At 49.3% G+C, this 19,207-nt stretch overlaps 1 protein-coding gene across 1 annotated transcript in view; it reads right to left on the bottom strand.

Moving 5' to 3' along the window:
- The window catches only part of LOC146770460 (butyrophilin subfamily 2 member A2-like), a 301,560-nt gene that overhangs the window by 49,932 nt on the left and 232,421 nt on the right, over positions 1–19,207 (bottom strand). The window contains exon 12 of the mRNA XM_085640442.1: positions 1,195–1,215. Coding sequence (XP_085496568.1) covers positions 1,195–1,215 — 21 coding nt within the window. The remainder of the gene's footprint in view (positions 1–1,194; positions 1,216–19,207) is intronic.

The following is a 19,207-nucleotide window of genomic DNA, read 5'->3' as shown; positions in this document are numbered from 1 at the left end:
CAGCATTGCATTGTACATTGTGACAGTCTGTAGATCAGGGCCATGACCCAGAGTCATTGTGGGTTTGTACTGTGCGCTGCTTCATTGTGCCTGTGTGTCATTGTGGCCATTTCCACCCGTCCCCCCAGTACCTGGTGGTCACTCACCCTGTTGCGGTTGTGTCCTGTCGAGCAGTGTCCGGTCCCCCGACTCCGGCCACAATCTCCACACTGATGACTGTCGACACCAGCTCCTCCACCTCCAGTCTGTGTTGCTGCCTTCTGATTGGCTGCGAGTTTCTCCTTGGTCTTGCACTTGATGTCATTCCATCGCCTCTTGACCTCGTCCATTGACCTTTTGTGCTCCCCGATGGCATTCACCTAGTCCACGATGTCCTGCCATATTCCATTTTTGGTGCCCAATGACACATTGGAGGTGACAAACAGTTGTTGATGGTGTTCCATCACCTCCGTGACTAGGATCCTGTTCTCCTGCAGACTGAACTTCGTCTTCGTCTTCCTCTTGTCCTTGTCCTTGCCCTTGCCCTTCCCTGTCCCCGAGGTCCAGGGATGGTCATCCAGGGTGCTTCGGGGTTGTGCTCGTCCTCTGCACCTGCTCCAGCTGCCTCCATGGTGTTGGGTAGTTTGTGTTTGAGTGTTTTTTCAACTTTTATAGTGATTTTTCCCGCCTGCCATGTGTGTATTGCAGGCCTGGCGCTGCTTATCGTGGATTTCCTCATCGCACTTTGGCCCATCGCAGGTTTTTTCACGTTGAGGTTTGTGTTTTTATCTCCTTCGAGGTGGTTGTATCGCGAACATTAGCCGCGGTTTCGGTAGACTATCGCATGGTACCACCTCGTTGTGAATTTCACGTTGACACGGGGTTATTTTCCCGCGATAGGCTGCGAAGTGTAAAGTTGCATTAGCATTTTTTGGTGATGTTTAGCACACGTTCTTGTGAATATACCCCTTGGTGTTTTGTGTGAAGAGTGGTCAATATCTTGCTCATTGTGTAGGGGACTTCTGTTTTTTTATAAAGGAGACAGAGTCCGGCTAATAGTCCCTCTCTAAAGCAAAATAAAGTTCCAAACATCATCTTTAGCAAATGATGCAAGACAAGCAGTAACAATCTTTAGACAAGTTGTTTAACAGAAGTACTCTACTTTGACTAGATTTTTCCTTGCCCTCACACTTCTTAGAATGACATTTCACATACCTTTGTACTTCCGGAGAGGTTCTGAAACAGAGACGGCAATTGTGTTACTTGTGCATATTTTATACTCTATTGCTCACATTTTCAAAGGTAAAGTTTCAAGAGTTATTTTACACTTCAATATTATGACAACTACGTTTGAGTGCAATTCTCTGAACTCAAGCTATTCACAAACATTATGGGTATGATGTTAAAAAGGATGAGATTGAAAAGGTTCCACCATAATGAACATTTGACAGTCCGGGTTGAACAGAATAAATGAATTTGCATTTCAAACATTACAAGACCTAAAGAGTGTGCACCATCTCAGGGGCTGTGAAAACACATTGTGCACAAACTCAACTTACATGATGCATGCATAAAATTAAACAAACATATTTTTCACAATATTAGGAGAGGCTGAACTATGAAAAGAGCTATAAATGACATCAATAACACAGAAAATGAAGTTATGATCCTCAGAAATCCAATAATTGCTGCCCTTCTCACATTCTTGATTCTAAATAGAGTCACCAAAGCCAACACATTAAAAATGAAAACAATAGTTGCCTTTGTTTATGTTTTGTTACTGTGGACAGGGCCATTTCTCCTAATCCCATGCAGGTCTCTGCCAACAACATTGTATATATGTCTCGAAGCATTTCCACATCCTGGGCTAATCCAATCAGATCAAAAGGATTAATGTCTATGAAAGCTCTAGGCTAAGACAGGAAGAAGGTGTTTTTTTTTTTATTTGTATGACCAACACTCTATGTGTCCCTTCAGAGGTGTCTTACAGAATCACCATCAGGTATAGTCTCTAAGGGATCTAAAGGTAATATGAGTCCCATTTTACCACTTTAAATCACAGCCAAAAGACCATCCCTTCCCGTAGATCTGCCTCTCTCATTATTCTTTTTCCTTCTTATATATCCCCCAACATAGATGATACTTTGGTCCACTCCCATCAGCAGCAGCAAGGTATTCCGTTTAGCTCAAGCCTATATTTCTCAGATGTGTCTATTGGGAAGTCCTCTAAGATTTCAGAGGTTTCTCGATAAAGTGCTGCTCAGCCCCTACCCTTGTAGAAATCCCACACTAAAGCCCAGATTTACAGCACAGCACCCAATAATGCTGCTTTGCAAGAGAGGGACAGCATCATATCTACAGAGCTGTGCCAGTCTCTTCCCCTCTCTTTACCGATGGTGCACAATCAGGGTGCTGACCGTCATGCACACAACTTTGTGCCATAGTGCAAGGGTGTGTGCGTGAGTCTAGCAAAGGCTTCTTTTGAACTGGAAGGGCACCATTCTAGCAGAAAATACTATGCTTAGACTAACTTTTAAACGTATAGCCCATTCGATGTGAGCTGTACAGTAAGACACACACGCAAAGTGGGAAGCATTAGGTGAAGTACAAGCATTTCTCCTTGTTAAACACCTGCTTCAAAGTGGTGTACTTTATTACGCAAAACCCTGTCTTCTAATATTAGTCAATAGGGTTTTGCGTCAAAAAGCATGGATGATTGCATGGGAACACCAATATACCACCCATGTAACACCCCCTTTAAGGTAAGTAACGTAAAGCAGCCCTTAGTGCTGCTTTGTGTTACTTTTAGGCAAAAACGTTTTGTTTTAAAAAATAAATAACACCCCAAAAAAATTTGGCCTGGTCTGCGTCAATTTTGTGGCACAAATACAGCATAAACTTTTTGTAAATCTGAGCCTAAGATACTATTGTGCTGACTTGAACTATAAAAAAATGCTACAAATAAAGTGGCATAGAAATGTAAATCCTGTGCTACCAGGCATAAGGGTAGCTAATAAGCACACAGGCCCTGATTCACAAAGGGCCTCTATACTTATGGCAGAGCTCCTGCAGCTGTGGTAGGAACTTTGCACTGCAGTCACTCATTGTCGATATCCCGCCATGAGTGCAGGTCCCTTGCCATGAGTGTGGGGCCCTTTCCACGACGGCGAGGTCCCTGCCATGAATGCGGAGGACCTTTGTGAATCGGCTCCACAAACATTATCCAATACCCAAAGCAAGAAGTCAGATTTGGGTTTCTGATTATACCATCCTAGATGTGGGATGTTGCCATATCATTACAATACCTGATACATTCTCCTGGGATATAGCATTCTTCACGGCCTGTCCTCGACCTCAGAGTCACATGGGTCAAATTTCTTACCCCAAGGTGCAAAGACTTGGGGCTTGATTTTGAGTTTAGCTGTCCAAAGGACCGCCAAACCCACAGTGGCGGTGCAGCAACTGCCACACCAGTGGTCCAACTGCCGTATTCTGATTACAGTGGTCAGACTGCCAGAGGACTGCAGCAACTGCCAGGGATCTGTGATCCCTGGTGCTGGCACGGCGGTCAGATGCTCGCAATATGCTGGCTGTGCTCCTGCGGCACCACAAAGCATATTACTAGTTTCTTCACCACTACACTTCTCATGGCGGTCAGCCCACCATGAAAAGTGTGGCAGTGAGGAGGCAAATGGGGCCCTACAGGGCCCCCTGTTGTCTCAGGGCAATGGGGTGCATGCAGGGGCCACATGGGTGCCCCCTGTGTGCATGCACCCCCTGTTCTAGAACAGCATGAACTTTACAGTCCATGCTGTGCTGGAGCGTGCTGTGGTGGTCCCACGGCACTGCCTTTCTAAGGCTCTCCCATGAGCCTTTGAAAGGCAATGCCGTGAGCCTGCCGCTGCAGGACCGTCAACCCAGATTACAACTCGTAATCCTGCAGGCAGTCAGAGGTAGAGTTTGGCGGTGTGGGAGCGGGGCTGTGGTGTGCCACCCTGCTCCCACACATCCAAATTCAGAATCAGGCCCTTAGTCAATATGCCAGTAAGAGCTATATGCCCAGTAGGACTACAACCCATACTTAACCCAGTGAGCAGTACTGTGTAGGAATTGTTTTGTGGTTACAATAAGTGCAACAAGATGAGTTCAGAGACACACTAGAATTTCAACCATTCTTTCATTGATGTATAACACACTCAAAACTACAGGACATGCATTTAAAAATATTTATTTTATACTACTAACCTAGTACATAAAATATATGAGGAGCAGGGTCAAGACTGATTTGCATATGGCTGGGTCTAAACTGGGGTGGCATGGTGAGCGAAAGAACAATGGATTTAACCCAGATCTCTTGACTGGGGGTGAATGTTTTGATTTGTTCTGCACTCCGTCCATCATCTGCTTGTCTTTTGCTTTCTCGACCTGAGTGTGCCGTGTATGCCCAGGCATGGGTCCCGGGCTCACTGTGCCACTGGTTCAAGCTTGGCTAGCTGATGTGGGGTGAAACCCTGAAATCTGTCTCAGGATGCTTGTTTCTGGTCCAGGGAGGACCAGGATGGGAAGTTCGGCTGTAATGTTCCCATGAGGAGCAGGGTCAAGACTGATTGGCATATGGCTGGGTCTAAACTGGTGTGGCATGGGGAGCAAAAGAACAATGAATTTAACCCAGATCTTTTGCCTATGGGTAAATGTTTTGAGTTGTTCTGCACTCCGTCCATCATCTGTGTGTCTTTTGCTTTCTCGCCCTAAGTGTGCCGGGTATGCCCAGAGATGGTTCACAAGCTCACTGTGCCACTGTATTCAAGCTAGCCTGGCTGATGAGGGGTGAAACTCCAAAACCGGTCCCAGGGAGCGCGTTTCTCATTCAAGGAAGACCTGGCTTAGCACTTAGGGCTGGATAGTTCCCATGAAGAGCAGGGTCAAGACTGATCTGCATATGGCTGGGTCTAAACCGGGGTTGCACAGTGAGAAAAAGAACAATAGATTTAAACCAGATCTCTTAGCTGGGGGTGTGTGTTTTGATTTGTTCTGCATTCCATCCATCATCAGTGTGTCTTTGCTTACTCGCCTTAAATGCCCCCGCTATGCCCAGACTTGACTCCTGGGCTCACTGTGCCACAAGATTCAAGCTAGCCTGGCTAATGAGGGGTGAAACCCTGAAACCGGTCTCAGGATGCTTGTTTCTGGTCCTGGGAGGACCTTGCTAGGCAGATTGTGATGGACTGTTCCCATGAGGCACAGGGTCAAGACTAATTTGCATATGGCTGGGTCTAAACTGGGGTGGCATGGTGAGCAAAAGAGCAATGGATTTAACCCAGATGTCTTGACTGGGGATATGGCGAGCACAAAGTAAGTAGTTTGATTTATTTATTCATTTAATATTACTCATCCCGTCGTGGAATTCCACCACCCCCCACCTCCCCCTCCCTCTTACCTATGCGAGCCGCCACGGTCTTTGACTCCACCTTGCAAACACAAGAATTTCTACAGTATGAACAAGAATACCCTTTTCCCACTGAAATCTTGCCTTTTATTCAGTATGTTGGTACTAATCAACAATATTCGGTTCAGACTGCTGTAGTAGCTGTAATTACGCATACATACACAAGGGTGGATGGTGACATCATGGTTGCTGCCAATACTTCACATAGTGGCACACCATTTCCTAAAAAATGTCCAGCAAAATACTCCTATCTACTGAGTGTCCAAAACATACCTTTTGCTCGCATTTCCAAAGTGGGTGGTCAGGTGATACTCAACAAGGGCCCCAGGCTAGAATTAATCATAGCTTCTCATCCGGGATTAGCATCTTGCCATGCAGGTATGGCAGCTACAGTTTCCCTATTACTAAAACCCCATTGGCAGCATGGTCCTTAAAAGCAGACTAAACAATATGCCCTTTGATGTGACATCTGTCATCAAATAAAAGTTGCACTACAGCTCGTCCACCGATGACACTTCTCCTAGTCTCAAGCAAACCGCTAAATTGTGTCTATCTGGATCACTGCAGACCTCTAAACTCAGAATGGCTTGTTCAAATGTATTCTATTGGCAGTTGATTCAAGAGGAACCCTGGTATTGCTGTGCATTATTCCTCCCTCTATCATCCTCAGGGAAATTGGATTGTGGAAAGGAAAAACCGTGACTTAAAGCAGTCCTTAATTGCTATAGTATTAGGTTTTGTTCGTAGCTGGATCCATCACTTGTATAGAGTCTAGAAAGCTTTAAATAATCTGCCTAGACTATACTTGGGTGGCCAGACCCACTATGAGGTCCTGTTTGCGTCCAGATGTGGGTTCCAGATCTTGATAACCCTGGAACCCAGAAACTCCTGAGGCGGAAGCCGGGAGACAGAGACTTTTGTTTTAACTTGATGCACGTGTGATATTGTGTGTCACTTTATTTTCTTGTGTTTTAAAAAAAATAATCATCTCCTACCTGGCTGCACAGGACTCGACCCTGTAAATCTACCGCTCAGCTGCCCTGCGCTGACAGCGGCTCTCCCCTGACAAACACGGCGCCATTGCCGGCGTGCGACTAGGCCACGCCCCCTTGGAGGCCACGCCCCCTTTTTCATCTGGTACTTAAGCTGACCCACGAGCGCTGCTTGCCAGAACCCAGAAACTCCTGAGGCGGAAGCCGGGAGACAGAGACTTTTGTTTTAACTTGATGCACGTGTGATATTGTGTGTCACTTTATTTTCTTGTGTTTTAAAAAAAATAATCATCTCCTACCTGGCTGCACAGGACTCGACCCTGTAAATCTACCGCTCAGCTGCCCTGCGCTGACAGCGGCTCTCCCCTGACAAACACGGCGCCATTGCCGGCGTGCGACTAGGCCACGCCCCCTTGGAGGCCACGCCCCTCACCTGTATAAAAGTATGTGTCACTTCCGTACGAGCAGCGGACGGGCGCAGCGGGCGCGCCATCAGCGCGCCGAAGGCGCGCCAAGGCAAGCCCGTCTGGGCCCGTCCGGGCCCGACCGGACCCAGGCCCAGGGACGCTGTCGGATCCACCTCTTGACCGCTTGGTGTATTCAGGAGACATGCTCCGTGCTCTCCAACCGGAAAAAACTCTGCCCTGTCACCACACGCACACCGAAGGTAAACCTTTCTCCAACTGTAGGCGTTGTAATCCTACCACCCTAAACTCAGCCAAACTCGGACTTAAGATAGATCTTCTTAACTGCCGCTCCCTTCCTAAGCATGCACACGAGACCAACCTGTTAATACAAGATCAGGAGTTAGACGCGCTGTTTCTTACCGAAACGTGGCTATCTGACAGCTCTGACTCGGACATCGTCATTGCTCTCCCCTCAGGCTATCTTTGTCAAGCCCTACATAGACCCAGAGGGAGAGGAGGGGGCTTAGCCTTAATCTACAGAGAGCAGCTTATCTGTAGAACCTCCAACGCTCACATCGAAGACTGTGAAAGTTGCCAATTTTCCATCCAAACCTCCCCGGCCCACACCCTGTCGGGACTACTGATCTATCGCCCTCCAGGTGCTCCTGGGAAATTCCTTAATGCCGTTACCGAATCGGTTTCACAATTAGCCTCCTCTGCTCCTAACTTCCTTATCGTAGGTGATCTGAATCTGCACTTTATGGACCCCACTGATCGGATAGCCTCAGATCTTCTTCAGGACCTGTCATCATTTAATATCCGACTGGTCAACAATGAGCCTACCCATGATAAGGGACACCTACTAGATCCCGTCCTCACCAATGTCGCTAACATCACCACCAGTCCACCCCTGACTTTGCCATGGACTGATCATTTCCTAGTCCCCATCTCTTGGGATGCCCCCATTATAACCCCTCAAACTACGAAAATCCAGGTCACCGATAGACGGTGGCACAAACTTGTACCCACGGAATGGGCCACCACTCTCTCAAACACCATCCCTGAGCTCTCCATCGAGCCTGGTACGGCCGATATACAGTTTAATTCCTGGATCACATCTTCGCTAGACAAACTAATACCTAAAACAGACACTCTTAAGCATACCAAAAGAGTGTCCTCTGCTCCGTGGTATACCCCAGAGCTCAAATCTCTACGCCAGGAATGTAAGAGAACGGAACGCTCCTGGAGGAAAGATAAGTCCAAAGCTAACAAAGACGCTTACTCTACCTCCCTTTCAACTCACAAAACATCCATTCGTAAGATCAAAAGCGCATTCTTCCAGGAGAGAATAGAAAAAGCAGTATGCTCGAGTAAAGAATCCTTCGTCATTCTAAAAGAACTTCTGAAGACCCCAGATCCTGGACCGAGAAACCCCCCGGATCCTAAGGCCGATCAGGAAAAATGCCATCAGTTGGCCAACTTCTTTCAAGAAAAGATACTAAAAATCCTTGATTCAATCCCCCCTGTTAGTTCGTGCGAGGAAAACGACCCCCCGAACACTCGGACATCCATCTGCCTCCCCTCTTGGGGTCAAGTAACTATCGAAGAAGTGGGAAATACTCTAAACTCCATTAAAAGCGGATCTCCCAGGGACCCCGCCCCGCTTCGGACCCTTAAGGAAGTAGCTTCCATCATTGTTCCCCCCCTTACCCACCTGATCAACACCTCATTCCAACAGGGAGTCGTGCCCCCGAGCTGGAAGGCGGCAGTAGTTAAAGCACTACTGAAGAAACCCTCCCTTGATCCCGAAAACCTGGCCAATTTTAGGCCAATCTCTCTTCTCCCAGGGATCAGCAAGGTTGCTGAAAAACTGGCCAACAAGAAACTTTCACAGTTCCTGGAGGACAACAACAGACTAAAAAGCTCACAGACATGTTTTCGTCCGGGGCAGGGCACGGACATCGCCCTCCTGGCAGCGGTAGAGGAGGCCAGAGCACTCTTAGACGAAGGAGGATCAGTGGCAGTGATCCTCCTCGACCTGAGTGCGGCCTTCGATACCGTCAACCACCAACTTCTCATTAAGCGGCTCAAGAGAGTCGGTGTGGAAGGCTCCGCCCTATACTGGCTGTCATCCTTTCTGGCCCAGCGCACCTTCCAGGTCTGGGAAAACAACACCTGCTCCTCCGAAACTCCCCTCCAATGTGGCGTGCCTCAGGGCTCCTCCCTGAGCCCCACATTATTCAATATCTACATGGCCCCATTGGAGGAGGTTATCACCCCATTCGGAGTGAGCGTCGTCAGCTATGCTGACGACACACAATTAGTTGTGTCATTATCCCATCCCAGCCAACAACCAGCAGATTTATCTAACTGCCTTACTCAGGTTCAACGCTGGATGAACAGTTCAGCCTTAAAACTGAACAGAGCAAAGACTGACGTTCTCCTCCTTGGCCAGAAAGGACCCACTCTCTCCCCGAACATCTGGCCAGGATGTCTGGGTCCCCCACCTGACCCTAAACAAGAAGTAAAAAGCTTAGGCGTGTGGCTCGATACAGACCTTTCGTTCACCACGCAAGCAAAAAAAGTAGCCGGGACGTGCTTCGGGCTCTTGAAATCACTGAGGAAGATCCTGCCCCTCTTGCCCCCCAACTCGCAAAAATTGCTAATTCAAGGCCTGATTCTCTCTAGGCTTGATTATAGCAATGTGATCTACTTGGGCGCCCCTGAAGCAACAATGAACAAGCTTCAGAGAATTCAGAATGTCGCCGCAAGGATTCTCACTAATACTCCTGCCAGAGCCTCGGCCAAACCAGCACTAAAACTCCTTCACTGGCTCCCAATTAGGGAGCGGGTCAAATTTAAGGCCCTGTGCCTAGCCCACAAACTGCTACAAAATCAAGGCCCCCCTATTCTCAGAAAATTTATCAAACCTTATAAATCCTCTAGATCCCTCCGTTCTGACAAGGAGAATCTCATCATCACTCCCAGATTTAAGAAGGCACGTTCAGGCGGAAGACGTTTCTCAGTCCACACCGACCGCCTCTGGAATGCCCTCCCCCGCGACCTGAGAATTGAACCACATTACCTACGCTTCAGGAAGTGGTTGAAAACCCACCTTTTTCCCTAAAAGCAACTTGCTCTTCCGGAACCCCGAACTCCTACCCCCCCCCTCCCCTCCCTTACCCCCCTCCTTTCCCGGCCCTCTGACCTGTAGAGGTAGGGTTCTTAGCGCTGGGATACCTCCGGGTGACTACGCGCTTTATAAATTTTTTTAATAATAATAATAATTTAATAATGGTAGATTACTTATGTGTTTAAAGTTGTTAAGGATAATGTAATTACTCGTGGCAGTATATCTGATGACTGGTATGTGGACACAGTCTAGAAAATGCTTTCTGAACTAGAATATTTCACAATATTCAAAACTGAAGATTTGTATTTCAATTTTTCTAATTATGGTGAAATCTTTTGTTATCATCACTATGCTCACCATTATTTACACATAGCTAGAACTTCACATGCAGTTTTCAGTTACACACAATGAGAACATTGCACAACTCCACCAGTGGGTAGTTCAAAACATACTTGAATAAGTTTGCATATTTTTCTGGTAACAACCATTTAGACTCAGTTTCTTAATATTATAAGCTTACCTCTTCTCCAGTAAAGAAAAACATGCTGACCCAAACAAAATTGATCTATTCTGAATCATTTAATTCCCAGCCGGCCGCACAGGGCTATCTATTACCCTGCGAGGCTCCGGTAAGGAGAAGAGTCCCTGGAGACACGTTGGAGGTGGGCAGGGGTCTCTGCCTCATAGTGCAAGCCCTTTTTTGCCAGTGGGCAGCATATGGAAGCATTGGGGGTCGCTTAAGTCAGCACCAGAGTGAGGAGGTGCCATTACCTATCAGTGCCTCACTTCATCATGGCGGTACCTGGTACTCAAAGACATGTGGCCCTGCCTGAGGTACTGAAGTGGGCCTGAGCCCTATTGATCCTTCGGCAGGAGCGCAGACAGCTTGTGTGCCCGGGGATCTGAAGTTTGTGTGCCTCTCAGTGGGTGCTTTGATTTTGAGATGACTGCCTGACCCTAAGATGGCTGCCGCAGCTGGGTCCCACCTCACAAGCACCCTTGCTCCCCTCGTAGGGGTACGATTCAATAGCTGCCACGGGGACCCTTGAGGGTGAGCCATCAGTGACGAGGCAGAAATAGAAGAGAACTAGGAGACTGTAGAGCACGGGCTCCTACTAGAGACCGCATCTATGCCACCTAAAAAGGTGACCTCTAAAGTATCTAGCTACTTTGCTCCGGCGGAGAAACCCCAAACCCAGGAGAAAGAGTCCCCTGAATCAGCCATGGCCCTGACCAAGGAAGACCTGCTCAGTTCCCTAAATGACTTTAAAGCAGATCTAAGTGCTGAATTAAAAGGAGACTTACAGGCCCCCATGGCCCAACTGAAAGGGGATCTCTCAGAAACAATGACCTCTCTGCAACAGGACGTGGATTCTATCGGCTCAAGACTGCTGGAACTGCTTGACAAGCGAACAGCGGCCACAGAGGATAAGGTACAATTTCTGCAGTCGCAACTGCAACTGGCTATCTTGAAGAGCGAGGGCCTGGAAAATAGGTCACGACGCGAGAATATACGCATTAGGGACCTGGAGGAGGGGGCGGAAGATTCGGACATAGAGACGTTTGTGGAAGGCCTTGTCGCAGAGGTACTTGGGCCTAAACGATTGAACATTAAAATCGAAAGAGAGCACAGGGTGGACCCAGCCCTGCCGGGAGAGAGACGTCGCACCCGGGACGTTCTTGTCAAACATCATTCCTATAAAGTCAAAGAGGCTATCTTACAGGAATCCAGAAAGAAGGACACCATATCCTTTCAAGGATTTCGATGTGTATTATTCCAGGACCTGGCACCAGCGATCCTTCAAAGGCGGCAATCCTTCCGACCTCTCACAGGAAAGCTCCGACGTGACCAGGTAAGATACCGTTGGACGTACCCCTTTGGACTAGCCTTTGAATATAAAAACAGACAGTGCCATGTCCCTGAACTCAAAGACGGTATCGAGCTCCTCGGGATTCCAATCCACGACGACGAGACAACGAGCTCACTGTTCAGACGGAATGCTCCCTCTCGGTCCAACTCCACGAACTGGGAAACAATCACTAAGGGGAGGTCACCCAAGCCCTGAACTGCAGAAAGTGGTTGGACAGAAAAGCTTAAAAGGAAAAAGACAAGTACAAGGAAGCCGGCTATTTCTACATTTGCGGGAACGGAACCGTGCACCACTTGAGGATCAAGGCACAAGATGACAGAGTCTCGAGAAACTGCAGACTCCCACTTTGGCACATCCCAACACATAGCAACCTAAAGGCAGTCTGTGACCAAAGGCGACTAACCAGGTGCCACGCCTGAGGGAGGCCTACGGAGATACACATGGCATCAGGGAATACTTGAGCCCTGTATGACACAGAACTCGGGAGCTCTCCGAGCGCCTAAGCATGAGACGATGCACTGACTAAGGAGGTTGAACAAGCGAGGAGCCTGGGGAAGAGATCGTTATGCTCCGCAGCTCACGCATGTGGACCAGATCTGGACAAGGGCCCTCAATCCAATTGCTCTAGGTTACGTTGGACACTGCTACAGCGACAGCGAGGCGACGGGCGAGGGCAGAATCCCCGGCTTGCCGCTCTTCACAAGAACGGTCGTAACAGCAGGACTCGTGAGGGTCCTGCGGACAACCTTTGTTGTTATTTGTTTTGGTTATGTGTTAATTTCTAATAGGTGGGAGGAGGGATGGTGGAGAAGCAAGGCGAGAGGGAGGAGTGGGATAGTGCTACGCTACTTAGTGCTTTATATGGGTGAAGGAGAAAAGGTAGGGGTGAGAGATAATGGATCGGGGGGAAGGTAGGGAGTCCTCAGGGAAAACGTACGGCGAGGGAGCAGGGACATTACACAGAATGATATCCATCACAACATGGAATGTGAAGGGCATGAATTCGCCGACCAAGAGGCACAAAATATGGAAATACCTGGAGGACCATCAATTCGATCTGGTGGCAGTCCAAGAGACGCATCTTAAAAGGTCGGAGGAGTTGAAGCTCAGACACAGACACTACTCGGTTACATACAGATATTCCACCAAAACGAAGCATAATGGGGTAGCATTAATGTTTCACAATAACATTACGTTTCAAACTGAGGGCATTCAGACCGACAAAGAAGGGAGAGTGGTAATGGTTAAAGGGAAGCTCAGAGGTAGATCGGTGACATTTGTTTCGGCCTACGTCCCTAATTCAGGACAAGCACATTTTGTGAATACACTTTTGGACATGGTGGGTGGATTTTCTGAGGGTCACGTAATTGTCATGGGGGACTTAAACCTCACCTGGCACCCAACATACGACAGTTCCTAGTCACATAGATACTCAGGAGGCAGATTCCCTAAATCCCTAAAACAGGCCTTCTTGCACCTGGGTTTTTTGGATGCGTGGAGATTTCTCAATCCCACCACTAAAGACTACACGTACTATTCTCATGCCCATCAAACCTACTCCAGACTAGATTACATTTTTCTATCCCAGGACCTCCAGGGAACCTTCGAAGGAGCTAAGATCATTCCCATCTCTCTATCTGACCATGGTCCTGTGTCACTGGGTTTGAACTGGGGTGGAAAAACGCAGGGCTTCCCAAAATGGTACTCACCCCCCCCCCCTCGCTGACGCCAGACAAGTCTTGCCGAGACGAGCTACGACTAGCGATTAAAGAATTCTTCCAAACGAATGTCCCAGGTGACACTTCTCCCCAAAACAACTAGGATGTTTTTAAGGCGGTCATTAGGGGGAAGTGCATAGCACTGGTGTCGGCCCTAAACAAGGAAACGGCAAAGGAGCGGGAAGATCTGGAGGCGGCATTATCCCAAGTAGAAAAAAAACACAAACTAAACCCCACACATATCGCCTCTCCTGTTTGCACTGGCCTTGGAACCCCTGGCGGAGTGGCTGCGGTGGCACCCTTCCATCCGTGGTCTCCGTTGGACCCCCGAGTATGAGGACCGCGTGTCCCTATATGCTGACGATATCCTTTTGTACCTCGCCTCCCCGCGTAAATCACTGATTGTCCTGGTTGATGTTTTGCGTTCATTCGGTCGCAACTCAGGCCTTGTCATCAACTGGGCTAAATCATGTGTGTATGTGCTTTCCGGGGAGGCTCCCATCCTCCCGCGGGACTGTCCGATCCAGATTGCATCTCAGGGGTTCCGGTACCTGGGTATCTATATCACTCTGGATCCGGAGGCCCGCTACGAGCGGAATTTGCTTCCCCCCCTCCAGCGCTTGAAGGAGGACGTCGCGCGTTGGCGGCGCCTGCCGCTTTCGCCGCTCGGCCGGGCGGCATTGTTTAAGATGATGTCGTTGCCACGCTTCCTGTACGCTCTCCAGAACACTATGGACTTGGTCCCGGTGCGCTACTTCCGTGAGGTGGAGAGTCTACAGCGTCGTTTGTTCTGGGACGGGAGGCCGCGTATTGCCTTGGCGAAGTTGACGCTCCCGTGGTACGACGGGGGGGTCGCCCTCCCGGATATTAAACGGTATTACTGGGCCTCCCAGCTAGCTGCAATTAATCATGGCCTTTACGGGCCAGCCTTAAACCCGGCATTTGAAATGGACAAGATGCTCCTGCCTGGTGGCGACTACAATCGAGCGCTCTACTCTGGCGCGCCCGACCCCCGCCTGACGGGACCTACGCGTGTCATGGTGCGAGTATGGCACGCGGCTTACGCAGCTATGGGGTGGAAGGACCGTTTGACCCGGGCGTCACCGCTATATGCGTCTGAGAGGTTGGGCTCCCTGTGGACCTCGAAGGGCTTCGAGAAGTGGGACACGATCGGCATCAGTACAGTGGGGGACCTCTGGACGAGGGGGGGATTTAAAACATTCGAGATGCTGCAGACGGAGTTTCAGCTGCAGGGCAGTGAATACTTCCGGTACTTGCAGGTCCGCCACGCACTGAGCTCCGTCTTCCCAGACGTCGCCTCCATTCCGGAGTCATCCCCCCTGGAGGATAGAGTGCTGGATGGCCATGTTCCGGACAGCACGATCTCCCTCATATATAAAAAACTGATTAATGATCGCTCGGGCTTGCTGACTGGCCTCCGCGAGGCCTGGGTTGCCGATGGGCTGGAGTTGGACGACGAGGACTGGATCTCCGCAGTGGCCTCTCCGAAGGAGGTGGCCATACCGGCTCGCCTTCGCTTCGTCCAGCTAAAGATCCTCCACCGGGTTTACATGACGGGGCCAAGGCTTCTGCGTATGGGCTATGCCGAGGATGGGCTGTGTAAGCGTGGGTGTGGTGCTTTGGCGACTTTTTTGCATATTCTGTGGGAGTGCCCGAAGGTGGAGCGATTCTGGCGTGGTGTGCATGAGGTCCTGCGAGTGGTTACGCGTGTCGCGCTGTTGCCTGAAGCGAGGAGATGCTTGCTGAATGTGTGGGAACCAACTGACTACTCGGTTCCGCAGACGCGATGGGTGACTTTGGGATATATGGTAGCTAAGCGCGACATCGCGCAGCTGTGGGGGTCCCAGAGGCCCCCGGCGGTGTCGGCCTGGAAAGAGCACATGGATTGGTGCATGTTCCGAGAAAAGGTGGTGTACGTGGCGAGAGGTAAGCCTGGGGCGTGGGTGAAAGTTTGGGGCCCCTGGAACGCATACCGCGGGGGTATTTGTGAGCCGCCGCTGCTGCCGGCGGCTTCGCCAGCTCCGTCCCCCTAGTTGACCCCCTCCCCCGGCCCCGTGCACAGGGTCCCCCGGTCCGTGCTCTCTTCCCGTTCCCCTCTTTAGATTCTCTTGGATGGTTGGGGTCCCCCACTTACGGAGCACGTGCTGTCATTTCGGATTGCGGGTTGCCTTGCGGGTGTGGTTTTTGTGTGTTGTTGTGTTCTTATAAAATGAAACCGTATTGCGGGCTCGGAGTTATGTGGCCCACGTCGTTGATACCTCCTGATTTACCTCTCTGCAACGCCAAGAGCCTTTTTTGTATGTATGTCATATTCTCCTGTCACTCTAGCGGCCGGCCAGAATGGTTGTAGGCCCATACTTGTATATATTTGAAGACTGCAATAAACGGTTTCAAACAAAAAAAAATAAAAAAAAAAATAAACCCCACACATAGCCTAAAGCACCAGCTCGGGACTCTCAGAGGGAAATTGGGAGCAATATACACAAACAGCTGAATTTACGCTTCTTCGTCTCCGACGAAGTGCGTGCGCGCAAGGGAATAATGTGGGCACACACCTTGCGAGGCAGCTTAGGGAAAAAAGGGTGAGGGAGTATATTGGAGGAATTCACAAGGAGGGAGGGGAGTTAGAATTAGAAGACAGGGGCAAAGCCTCTTTGTTCGGTGCATTTTACCAGGATCTCTATAAAGCGACTCCCCTGACGTCACAACCCAGACGGCTTATTTAGACTCACTCACGCTCCCTAGAATTTCAGAGACTTGGAGAGACCAGCTGGACGCCCCAATCTCTGAAGAAGAGGTACACCGAGCGATCGGAGCGCTTAAACCTCATTAGTCCCTGGGGACGGACGGACTGACAGCCCTCTTTTATAAGACGTACACGTCGGAATTACTGCCTCACTTGACAACATTATTCAATGACATAGCAACGAGACAGACAGTTACCCCTACCATGGCAGAGACGCTCATTACAGTGATCCCAAAGCCAGGGAAGAACCCGCAGCACTGCGCCTCATACTGCACCTCATACAGGCCGATAGCTCTTCTATGTCTAGATGCCAAGCTTTATTCGACCATCTTAGCCACCCGCTTGTAAAACGTACTCCCCGACATTATTCACCCGGACCAGTCTGTTTTTTTAAAAGGGAGGCAGACGCACGATAACATCCGCAGGACGCTTCACCTTATCGAAAAAACCAATACGTTCAAATTCCCAGCGATAACCTGGGACTAGACGTGGAAAAAGCATTCAACAGGGTGGACTGGCACTTCCTGTTTCTTACCCTGGAAAAATTTGGCTTTGGGGACAAGTTCTTGCGAATGATACGAGCCAATTACGTAAGCCCTCGCTCTAGAGTTCAGGTTAAAGGCATGAGTTCGGCGTTCTTTGAGCTAGGGCTAGCCCCCTGCTGTTCCCTCTGAGTATCGAGCTGCTGGTGGCCAGACTCAGGGCGAACCCAGACATTCAGGGGATTAGATTCGGGGGTGATGAACATAAGGTGTCGTTCTTCGCGGACGGTATTCTGTTGACCCTCACAGCTCCTACAATGTCCCTTCGAGCATTACAACCAAAATTATCATCCTTTGAGGGAGTGGCAGGCTTCCGGGTCAATTTCTCTAAATACTCGATCCTTAACCTAACACTATCAGAGGGGAAGAGGCTCCTAATACAGGAGGATTCTCCTTATGCTTGGGCCCAGCACAGTTTAACCTATTTGGGGATTCAGCTTACCCCGGGTTTGGAAGGATTTCCCTTCCCTACTCAGACAGGTCAAACAAGAACTCCAGCGATGGAAACCCATGTTTCTTTCATGGTTGGGTAGGATTCATGCAGTTAAAATGTCCCTTCTCCCTAGGCTACTCTACCTTTTTCAGGGGCTCCCCATAGAAATAGCCAAGGCATATCTGAAAGGAATACGGATGATACACAGCTACATCTGGCAGGACAGTAGGGCTCGGTTAACTTTCCATGTACTAAGGAGACCAAGGGGGGGGGGGGGAGGGGTGGCTCTCCCGGACATCGAGCACTACTACAAGGCAGCACAGTTAAGGGTCAACACAGAATGGTCTATGCGGGAGTCAGACAAACACTGGCTTCACATGGACTGGGCCATCGTGGGGAGGACAATTTGGGATGTGCTGTGGAAACCTAAAAAGGACAGACCGACCAATGCATACCTAAGCACCTCTACCACGACCACGCTTAGGATCTGGGACGTGGTGAATGGGAGCAGGAGCTGGACGTCTTTTCCCTCTCCCTATAACCTTGTACACTTCAACCCAGACTTCCCCCCAGCACTTAAAGAGGGGCCATTTGACGCATGGCGAGAAGGAGGATGTGAGGTGATCTCCGATCTCTTTTATAATTATGACATCCTCTTGTTTGAAAACTGCCAACGGGACTATGGGGTGCCACCTTCTGAGCACTTTCACTACCTGCAACTGAAGCATTGGGTACTACATCCACAAATCAGGAAAGCGACAACTAGAGACCTGACTCCGATAGAAAAGCTAGTGAGGAAAGCTAGCTCTACTAAGGCCACGATCTCCTTTCTTTATAAACTATTGGTTTCCACTATGACCGCGCCACAGCCCCGGTAGAAATTTGCAAGGGAACAGACTCTGGGACAGGAAATTACTGAAGGGGACTGGAAACACCTGTGGACAGACATCCCTAAATTTAACCACTCACTTGACTTGAGGGAAGTGCACTATAAGATTTTATTCGACTGGTACCTAGTACCTGCTAAACTTAAGAAGATCTTCCCCCTCACTTCGGATCTCTGCTGGAGAGGGTGCGGGGTCCTCAGAGACTTCCGTCACATCTGGTGGGACTGCCCAACAATCAAACCATTTGGGGAAGAAATTCTGGCCCAAATGAAAGAGATACTAGTGTACCTTGTCCCGAATTCCATAGAGAGGGTCCTCCTGGGCCTTAGAGATTCCACACTAGAATACCAAACTAAGGCGGATAAGGCAATTATGTGGTCTTGTTTGGAAGCAGCTAAAAAGACGATAGCGGCTAATTGGAAGAAAAAAGGGGCACCCATCCTGGCGCAATGGCACTCCCAGTTATGGAAAATACTCACGATGGAAAGTATGGCGGACATCTTTAGAGACGATTACAAGAACTTTGAATATACGTGGGGACCACTAGTAGCATACCTTACAAAGGGGCTCCCGCTAGCTGTCTGCCCCCCTACACTGAGAGGACTCCACCTGTTCCAATTTTACAGTCTGCAATGGGGCTTACACGGATGGCACATATCGAATAAAAGACTGCGCCTATTGAGTCTTCGCCCAGAACCAATGCACCCCATGGGTCAGATTTAGGTACTAGCACGGGATGGGGGTTCTGCTTCTCCACCACGGGGAGGGGAGAGGGCGGGGGTGTTGGAAGTTGGGGCTTTTAGTTATCTGTATTCTTCTTTTTTCTTTTGTTTTCTGTGTTTGTTTTTCTCTTACTGGTAATGGCCACGGCGCTAAGGGCTACTGATGAGCTGCACTATCTTGAGGAAATATGAATTTTGTGATCAGTTATGTCCCCTATCGTAGACCCCAACGGCTCCATGTACATGCTATAAGTACATGCATGTTCCCTCCTGCTCCAGTTTTAAAGACGCAAATATATGTGCGTCCACC

Source organism: Triturus cristatus, unplaced genomic scaffold (genome assembly GCF_964204655.1).
Source record: "Triturus cristatus unplaced genomic scaffold, aTriCri1.1 SCAFFOLD_205, whole genome shotgun sequence".
NCBI lineage: Eukaryota > Metazoa > Chordata > Amphibia > Caudata > Salamandridae > Triturus > Triturus cristatus.
This window is presented reverse-complemented; position numbering and strand designations above follow the sequence as displayed.